Source organism: Corvus brachyrhynchos, unplaced genomic scaffold, assembly GCF_000691975.1.
Source record: "Corvus brachyrhynchos isolate BGI_N302 unplaced genomic scaffold, ASM69197v1 scaffold115, whole genome shotgun sequence".
Lineage (NCBI taxonomy): Eukaryota > Metazoa > Chordata > Aves > Passeriformes > Corvidae > Corvus > Corvus brachyrhynchos.
In genome coordinates, this window is record NW_008239553.1 from 8,698,362 (window position 1) to 8,708,393 (window position 10,032).

General features: G+C 45.2%; 1 protein-coding gene across 2 annotated transcripts in view; it reads left to right on the forward strand.

Annotated features, from left to right (window-relative positions):
* TYRO3 (TYRO3 protein tyrosine kinase) overlaps nt 1–10,032 on the forward strand; it is a 42,348-nt gene that overhangs the window by 7,780 nt on the left and 24,536 nt on the right. For both annotated transcript variants that reach the window (XM_008639465.2, XM_017741871.1), the window contains 3 exons: nt 2,077–2,247; nt 4,935–5,021; nt 8,979–9,094. In XM_008639465.2, coding sequence (XP_008637687.2) covers nt 2,077–2,247; nt 4,935–5,021; nt 8,979–9,094 — 374 coding nt within the window. The remainder of the gene's footprint in view (nt 1–2,076; nt 2,248–4,934; nt 5,022–8,978; nt 9,095–10,032) is intronic.

Genomic DNA, 10,032 nt, shown 5'->3' on the forward strand with positions numbered 1-10,032 from the left:
CTTTGTGGCTACAGTCAGAGACCAAGCCACACCTGTGTGGACACATTCCCCTGAATTAGCACTGTCTCAAAACCGAGCTGTACATAAAAATCAGCCTTATAGGTCAGATGCTGGCTTGGAAGGAGGAATAGGTGGGATCATTTCCTTGTTTTGCCACTGATTGCTTGGCTGCCAGCTGCCCAGTGCCTCCATGGGACATCTGTGAAAGGGACGTGCTGGCACTCACCTCTTGTACCAGGAACTGGGAGGCTAAATGTGCCACAGGCAGCGAGGTGTCCAGGTAACATACGGACAGAGGCAGTGTGAGTTCCTCAGCTGGATGAGTCACTCCCTCAATTATGAAAGTTTTTAATTGTGGTCTTGTCTGCTCTGTTTAGCTGCTCCCAAAGTGAGAAAACCTGCCGAGCTGGGCAGGATCTTCCTGAAAGTTTACCTTGGGTGTCATGACAAATGGACAGGAGGCAGGGATCCTGCTCACAGGTAGAGAAATGGTGATTATTTTCCCTTCTAATCTTCCTCAGAGAAGGAGGGCAAAGCAGGCAGTGGTGTTACAGCTGGTATCTCAAAAGCTTACTCAGTTTTATTGTTTATGTGTGAATGCAATAAATAAATGAAGTAAAATACGTCAGCAAAAACAAGCAGTATGCCATGACGATGGGTATACCTGTCCTGAACATTAGCCTTTGCACAGATAGGCACTGTCATTCCTCAACAGACTTGGATTTAGACCTGTTTTAGTCTGTTCGTTTACTTACTACTCTAAAGGAAGGAGGCAAGGAAGGCACAACGGAACTGCCACCTGAAAGACACAAACAGTGACTGCACAGTCAGTGAAAGACTGAGGAAAGCACTTTTGGCTGTAGCTTGGGGGAAACATCTAGCGTTAGGCTTCTAAATAATTGCCTGCTGGTGGAGGTGTTCAGCATCTGCCACACCGGTGCAAGCCCTTGGGCCTTTGGCCAGGGACAGACTTGTGTAATTTCAGCATGTGAATGCACAATGTTGTCAGTTCCTCTGTTTCTGTGAGGCAACAGATCAGCTTCCAGAACACATTTTTTCCAACTGAGAATACCAGATTTTGGGGTAAGTGCAGTTGGTAGTAGCAGTGCTTGACACACAAAGATTTCTGTATAGAAGGGAACTGAACGTTTCTCTGGGCCTTCAGCTCTTCCACCAATCACCAGAAGTACATACTGGCTGTCCTGCGTGGTTGGTGAAATTTGTGCTCCTGGTTTGGAGCACTGAAACCGTGAGAGTTTTCATGTTTCCCGCAAGAGGAACCACATCTCTTGATGGGTCGAATTACACTCAGCTATTGCCACTTAGAGCTGACCTAAGGTAGGTAGCATTGCAGCTGCATCTCGCTCCCCATGGGCCTAATCGGAGACCTGTTGTACCAGCCAGGAGTCTTTCCATGGTGGGGAACAGATAATTACCAAAAGAGCTGTGTCCGTGGATAGCCTACAGCTCTGAAACAAATTACCCCTGACTCCAAGGCAGCCCGGTTGTCGTGGTGTCAGAGTGTGCTGGAAGGCATCTCCAGTCAATTAAGCTCCAGAGAGAGCATTGTAAATGCTCCCAGTCTCTCACTGCGGGGATTCTTTCCTCATTCATGGGTTTGTTAAAGCCAGTAGTTCAACACTTTCTCAAGCTTCAGTTTTTAACGCATGGCAAGAAGTATCTGCAGCTGGATTAGCTGTCTTTTAAAGTGGTGTCTGCCACCACTGAAGTTTTTGACTGTTGCCTCTTTGAACTCCAGTCTCTCCAGCTGAAAAATTGAGAAAATACTACCACTAAAAGCTGTTTCATAAGGGAGTCTTGAATTGAAAGTGGTTTTTCAAAGGCATTGTGGGAAGCAAGCACTCTTTCTCTCTGACTTCTAGTGGTAGTATTTAGGCACTCATGCCCTGAGGTGATCCAGCATATCTGACCCTTGGTTTTTGTGAAGGGCTTGGAGGGCGTCGGATTCAGCATAGCAGCTGGACAGATGGATGTCCAGTGTTGAGCACTGGTATTAGTGGAAATAAACAAGGGGCAGTTGCTCCAGTTATTGTCAATTGTCTGTTGCTTTTCCAGGTGTGCCCTACTTTACTGTGGAACCTGAGGATGTGTCTGTGTCCCCTAATGCCCCATTTCATATGGCCTGTGCTGCTGTTGGTCCCCCTGAACCAGTGACAATTGTCTGGTGGATGGGAGACTCCAGAGTGGGGCTTCCAGACGTCTCCCCCTCCATCTTAAATGTGTCAGGTAAGGCTGCTGGCACTGCAGGGGATCACTTTGAGCATCAGAAGAGGAGAAGAGCTCTCTTCTGATCGTGCCTTGTACATTGGATAGCCAAATAGTGTGGGAGTGGTGTTTAACTCTGCATTAAGGGTTGAGTGGTCATGATCACATACAAAAATTATCTCAAGGGGTGATGGTTGCTCAGTGTGTTTTCTGCTGGCCTGAGGCACAGAGGCTCTTGAGGCACACAGAGTTTGGGTGTGACTGGCACTCTTGTTAAAGATGCTACTGAACAGATGATGCATTGGGTGTCTCTTGTTCCATCTCGTGGAGGGTGTTCATGGTTGTATTGAGTGACTCTGTTGGTGCCATTTCTCTTGGAATTCTCCAAGCATTCACATGTAACAGATGCCATACCCTCCTTCTGTGCACAGCCCTGTCACACACTGCTTTCCCCTCTCTTACCCACCCCCATCTCTGTTCTTGCAGGCTTGCTGGATGCTCTTATCATTAAAATCTGACTGCCTCATGTAATTGTTTGACACTTCAAGAGTGATTGTATCAGTGCTGAAGTGGGCTGGTTGATACCCTTCAAGACCAAGGTTTGCCCCAGAGCAGAGCTTTCCCCAGCAGGGTCAGCAGAAGAACTCAGGAGCCAGTAGGTGTTAGGGCCTCTCTTCAGACCCCTTTTAGAAAAGGGTGATGTATCTCTACCAGGAACTGATTGCAACTGTTCTTGTGGTTACCTCTTAAAAGTAACTTGATTCTAGTTAGTTGTCCAACAGCCTTGTGTTATGTTTTCTGTTTGCTGCTGTTTTATTATTCTCAGCAGCCCTGACCCAGAGTTGAACTAGTTATTTAGAAAGAAAAGGTTTTACAACTAAGACTATGTCTGGAGCCTCTTTATCAGTGTTAATACAGTTACACCCAGGGTGAGTTTTTGTATGTTTTTGGCCATCCTTTGAGCTATCCAGTCCTATTCAGGCTTCCCTTAGAACCATATTTAAATGCAAATCAAAACATGATTTGTGATTTGAAATGGTTTCAATCATCTGCTCCCTCTCTTAAATAGCCACTGATGCTATTCTAAGTTGGAAATTAAAACTGCTCCCTTATGATATGATCTGCCTGTTGAAATGGAAATGGAAAAGATGGATAGGCAAGAGGGAAAAGACAATAAAAAAATAAGTCACTCCTTCTCCACTAAACTCATCCCATGGTGCCTCAGAAAATTTCTGGTTTTGGGGAGCAGTGGCTTGGAGGTCTGAAGAAGGACATCTACTCCTAGTGATTCTCCAAATTAACTGCTATTTTATATATTAAGTGTCATCGGCACCTTTATTTGCTTTCAGTGTTCTTTGGGATGTCCCTTGGGCACACTCTTCCAGTACACTTTGAGGTGTCCCTTGGGCATATCTTGTCTTTGCAGCTGAAAACATGTAGCAGGACACAACCTGCATGGCTGGATTACCAAAGTGTGTCAAAAAAGACAGTTGGTAAGAAAATGAGCATTGCTAGCTGAGGAAAGTATCACGCTCTGAAGAAAATAGTAACAAAGTACTTGGATAGAAAGCAAGCATTTAGAAGCTTCAGCAATGTTGTATTTTGGAAAGCAGTGCTGGCATGGTGCTAGGGAACATGCAGTTCCTGGTTTGTGGTGTGTTTTGGATTTTCCTCAGGGCAGGGCTGTGTTAGGTTCTGTCTTGGGACAGGCCTACCACAGCAGGTGCTGCTCTGCTGCTCTGCCTGGCCTTCAGCCTGCTGGCAGCATCTTCCTCTGCTTCACAGGGATGAGAATAGCACTCCCTCCTCTCTTCCATTACACCTTCTTTGCAATGCTGTTAGTCTCGGGCTTGGGAGATAAATCAAAGGTCAAAGACACTGTGCAAGCTGCTCTCTGCGGCTCTGAAATGTTTTTCCTTCCTAAATTGTATGCCCACAGTGTGCCAATCTTTAACTTTTCTCGGATAGAGCCTTTTAAGGCAACTGAGGGCCCAGACAAGTGACAATAGTTGCTGGACACAGTTCTCCAGGCAGCCTTGCAAATCTATCTCAGTTCTGATTAATTTGCAATATCTATATGCATCTTGGGGCAGCCAGACGTCAGTATGATGCCATGGGATGGAGGGATGCTCACAGAAGACATTCTTACTTGTATCACCCCTGGAAAGTGTTTCAGTGCTGGTTCAGTAGCATTTAACTTCTAATTCCTTTGTGTGTGTCTTCAAAAGTCTGATGCAAGGTGAGGGACAGGTGGGCACTGACTAGCAATAGGCAGCATCTGATTGCAAGTTTGCCTGGGCTTATAGGCCAGTTAGAAGATGAATGTTGCTCAGGTGAAGGCTGAGGCCCAAAGGCTTTGTGTGAGCTCCCAGTTCAGCACAATCCTTGCTCCGAAGATGCTCACCAGAATGTGAGAAGCAGACATCTACTACCTGAGCACTGTAAGCTGCTGTCCTGACAGATTCATCCCTCTTTTTCAGTGCTTTCTGACACTTCCATGAAATCTTTTCTATGTTGCTACAGTCCCTCCATTAAAAATGTGTTTAGCACATTAGTTACTGAAATCTGCATGCCTTTGATTGGCACCCAGCTCACCCCTCCAACTGCCTGTGGAGCTTGAGCTGGATGTCACAAATAATTTAAATTCTGCTGAAGTTGAAGCTGGATTATATAGCTATTTCTGTTTCCTTTTCTTGGCTGATCTCCAGGTATTAATCAAAGCACAGTTTTCTCCTGCGAAGCTCACAATGTAAAGGGATTGTCTTCATCTCGGACTGCCACTGTTCAAATCAAAGGTGAGAGACTGGGTGCAAGAGACTGGGCAAGGGCCTTGGATTTGCTCTCTGGGGAGGGAAAGTAGGGCTCCTTAATGCAAGGAGTTGCCTCAAAGCTGCCAGCACCAGTTGGAGCTCTCAGCAATCAAAACAATGCTTTGTGTTCTAACAGCAGTTCCCACTTCCTATGCAGGGCCGTATCCCAGGCTGTTGAGAATAATCCACATCTGATTCAGGAGTGGAAATGTGATGTCAAATGACATCTTTTCCTTTAAAAGGAGAGCGCTGGGGCAGTTAAGTTGTTTGTGAGAGATGAAGCTGATATAAATTTGCAGCAGGGAAATCTTTCCCTCTTGGGAATAGATGGGTCTTGTTAGAGCTGAAGAGGCCATTACTTCTGCTTGCTTTTATTAGCATCACATTAGATGTTGAAAAAAATCAAAGAAGGTGATCACCAGTGGCCAGTAAGGTCTGCTCATCCACACTGAGTTTATGAATTTTATTTTTTTAATTCTTTGCTCTTTAAAAGCTCATTGAAAACAAGTAATTCCTAGCCTGTGCATGACCAGTTGCCATTTGGAAGTCTCCAGGCTGATGTGACATTTGCTCTGTTCCTCCAGGTGACTGAAACAGGGATAATCAGAGCAATCAGCTCTTCCCCTCCTCTTCATGTTGAGATGCTTCTGCATTTGAATTTTTAGTCATGCTTTAATGCACTTTTAATTACACAATCATCAGTTCCAGGAGAGGCATGGCACAAAAATAATTTGTTCCGAGTGGTAGCTTATTGCTCAGCACAAATACAAGCAATCCTTTATGTCTGTATCAGTATCAGAACTCACAGTTGTAGTAGCTAATGTTCATTAAAGGACAGATCAAAATCCAGCTGTAATCTACTACTCTTGGAGTGTGTTTTTGTTCAGGACATTGTGGTTACTGCTATGCCAAGAATGCAGAATGTTGGACTAGTAAGATTTATAACTTAATTTAAAGCCATTTGGAGTTGTTGCCTTGAAGGCTTGTCTACCCAGGGGAGTTAGTTATTGTGGAATTTATCTTCTATGCATATTTTTATCCTGGGATAGAATTTAGTTCACAAAGCTATTACACTTTAAAAAAATCTCATCAAGCCATAATTTGAGAAGACATTTAGCATAAACAAGCTCTTTAATTTTTTAGTGTTAATACAGATTATTTTTTTTTTAACCATTAATAAGATGAAGGAGTAAAGACCTCAGAAGTCTCTCATTTCCCAGCAATTATGTTTAGCTGAAAAGTGCTCCTCAGGGGTCAGTCATCAGCTAATGAATCCACACAGCCTGTTTAAGAGGGACATACTGCCATCACACACTTGTGTCACACACACATGTTCTAGAGCTGAGAAAGAGCAAGCTTAAGTGACTCAACTAACATTGCACCAGTATGTGTGGCATGTCCTAGAGACAGAAAATCTAGAAGCAAGTTTAGTGCTGTAGTCATAAAAGTTACATCTGTAATACCTCAAAGATGTGTCTAAAAAAGTAGTTATACATTTACCTAAGTGATGAGGCTTTTGTGAATAGAAAAAGTTCTAAGATCTAGTACAGACCTGTTAAAATTAAAGCAAGGCTCCTACGCAGCGGAAATAGGGCAGGCTCAAATAATGTTTATTTCGTTCTTGATCCTATAAACATACAGAATTCAATGAAGTTGCTCCTGGGAGTAGTTGTGTGCACATGCATGTTCAGGGCCTTCCTCTCTTACACAAACCCATCTGCTAATGAGGACTCTTAAATCTTTCTACTATTTATTAAACAATTAGTTTCTCCTGTGTTTCCAGAGGCAAATATTTTTGCTAGGACGTTGACAAACTGTTAACATTTCTTCCTATTTGCTCCTGTTGTTGTTCATTATCTATTCTCTGTAGTGCCCACAATGTGCTGGGTGTACTCCAAGCAGAAAATTACTGTTATTGTAGCCCACAGTCCCCAGCCATGTACAAAGCCCCATTGTTCAGCCACTCTCTAAGCACAGAGGAAGTTAACTCTCATTATGTTAACGCTCAAGGTCCTGTTTTCTGACAGGCTTTGCTCTCCTTTATATGTGCAGCTAACACTTTTAGGGTTGTATCCCGTGTTTCAGAGCACAACCGGAAACAGCCGCCCACAGTTTTTTCCCAAGAGGTGGTGGGGAAATGCATCTGGCCCTTCTACAGCTTGCAGAGTTAGGGGAAGGTGCTAGCAAGCCTGCCCTCCTCAGCCCCTCGTTTACAGAGGGAGGGGGTGTGTTAGCTGCTGATTATTTACTCTCCCTGGTGGCACAGCACGTAGCTCCTTCGGGCCTGCCATCCTGCCTTGAAAATCACGTGTCGCCCAAAAGTTAACGAGTGTGTCTGCAAAACTTTGAGTTACGGACAATGTTTCAGCAGTACCCAAGTAAGCAGTAAAAGCAGGATTTTTTCCCCATAAAGAGCTTACAAACCTGAACACTGACATCGAAAGAGAATGAAACGAAGATGCAGGAAAGTTAACTCACAAAGAACTCATTGCCCAGCTTCCATCTCAGACCCTTGGTCTGCTGCCCCACCTCACACCCACACACCCTGTTCTTATCTAGGTGGGAGGCCACTGCCCTGGGTCCTGGTAACTGGTTAACCAGCCAACAAAGGCTTTATAGAGTTAATCTGTGTCACCATCTATTCCTCTCCTCCAGGCCCTCTGCAGAGACCTAGGCTTTTGGGCTCTGCATTTCTCTTGCAAGATGGCCCTGTGGAGATGCTGAAGGCAGCAGTACTGAGGTTGTCCTTGGTGCAATGAAATACAAGGGTGCTCTGGCAGGATAGAAGATGCAGCTGGAGAAATCCTGGCTTGCAATTACTTTTCCATTGCTGCTTTCTGATGGATGCAACTCAGGAGACGTGGAAAACTTGATCTGCAGGCAGAGCCTCGTCCTGAGGATGGGTTTTTGAAAGAAGACTCCTGAGGGTACAATTTGTTGAAGTGCTGCAGGGAAAGTATTGCAGCATCAGCGTAGAATTTTTTAAAATGAGAAGAAGGTCGGGGAGAGGTTAGTATTCATGAAGCTGCTAATTTTGTCAGGAGTGTCAGGAGGTGCCTGAATGAAAACTCAGAGGTGAAAAAGAGATGGTGAGTGGAAGGATAGGAATTAACTATGTGAAATTACAGTGAGAGGAAAGAAGAAGTCAAAGGAAAGCATCAAGGATCCCGAAAGGAAACCAAACAGTTTGGTGCTGTGCTGTGGTGGCAGGAAGCACGAGCATCTGATTAACTGTCCAGTCTTGGAATCCTGATTTTGTTCCTGGCCCTGCCCTTAATTTGTAGAGTGGTATCAACCGTGTGGCAGGCACTCCCTTTGGCTTGAATCTCCCCTCTGTAAAACAGAGTTTATTCATCCCACGGCTGAGGAGGCAGTTTTCAGTCCAGGCTCTGTCCCAGGGTGTTTCAGTGGGAGTCTGCAATGGACACCTGGAGGCAGCACAAAGCAGTCTACTGCAAATCCAGCTCCAGGGTATTCAGGTCACTACATCAAACCATACTCCACCTGATGCTGGCAGAGCTTGTGTCAGGGGCTGGACTGAGAACCTGAGGTGGGATTTTAAAGCCCTGACTTAGTTCACAATGCGGGTCCACAGGCAACCGTGTGCAGGGCTGAGTCATGCGCTGCAATGGAGGGGGCAGGAAAGAGAGCTGAGTAGCAAAGGAGTGAACATCACACACTGGCATTGCTATCAAAGAGGTCAACCTGTGTGCATCCAGCAAGTGTGCTGGACAATGAGAGAATGTCTGACAATAGCTTGTTCAATGTTAAGATAATAGTTTCATTCACAGCAGTCAGGGACACTCTCTAAAGATGTGATATTGTACCACATTTCTGTTAGTGATTTCATTGCATAATTTTTAGCCTCAAGCCTCTTCCACTTCCATGTGAATACCTGCTCAGTTCTGTGTACACTGAAAGGTCTCTTTGTTTCCTTCCTAGCCATGCCTCTCCCGCCTCTCAATGTAACTGTAAGCCAAGTCACCAGCAGCAATGCCAGCGTGGTCTGGGTGCCAGGATTTGATGGCCGCGCACCCCTCCATTCTTGCACTCTTCAGGTATGGCCTCTCTGGATTGTGCCCTGCCCTGCATGAATAACAGGACTCTCCTGAGCCACATTTCCTGGGCCATTGTTTGCTCTCCCATCTTATTAGCAGTGTTTCAATTCTTACTTCACAGCCTTAAAGCATAAAAGCTTAACAGGAGGCAACTCAGGGTGTATATAGGTGCCAAAGTGCAGGTCATGAACTTCATGCTCAAAAGTTAAGTGTTAAAGACTGCCACATTCTCCTTGCCAGCAGGTTATCACATCAGTTGCTTCGTGGCAGCTACTCCATGCAGGTCATTACACTGCAGCACACATGAAGCACACAGCACTCTGTGGGAAGTGCCCTTGAGCAGCTGTGGCTGCAGGGTGTGCACCCTTCCTGCATGGAGCGGTGGCCCATGGTAGCTTGTTCCAGTGCAGGTGCCTGTGAATCCCACACCAAATCAGGCCTGTGCTGTGGGATGCCAGAGGAAGTGCAGGAAATTGGACATACCAATGAATCCAAGGTATGAGGAGCCTGCAAAGTATAGGATGTGGTACAGGAAAGGTAGGAATGATGGAGGTAGGAGACAGACTGGGCTTTTTGATACAAGATCAGGCCTATTTGCATGTTTCAGAGCAATTTGAAGCCCTGTCTCTAAATCTTGATTGGTTTTCCATTGTCAAAGACCAGTTCTTCCTAGAAAATCAAGCTTGATAATATTCTGTAGGTCTCCCAGGTGCAAAGTACTCCACATCTGAAAAATTGGTCTGCTTCTTGAAGTTCCTGAGAACAATGGTATGTGTCCAACCTCAGGCAGAGTTAGTTTCTGTCATTGCATACTTAGCTGTAGAATCAGATCAAAGAACAAGTAACCAAGTGAGAAAATAAATGGTGATACCCAAAGCGGGCTGTGCAAACACAGCTAGGCACGTTCCCCATGGATTTATTTGCCAGGCCCCTATGCT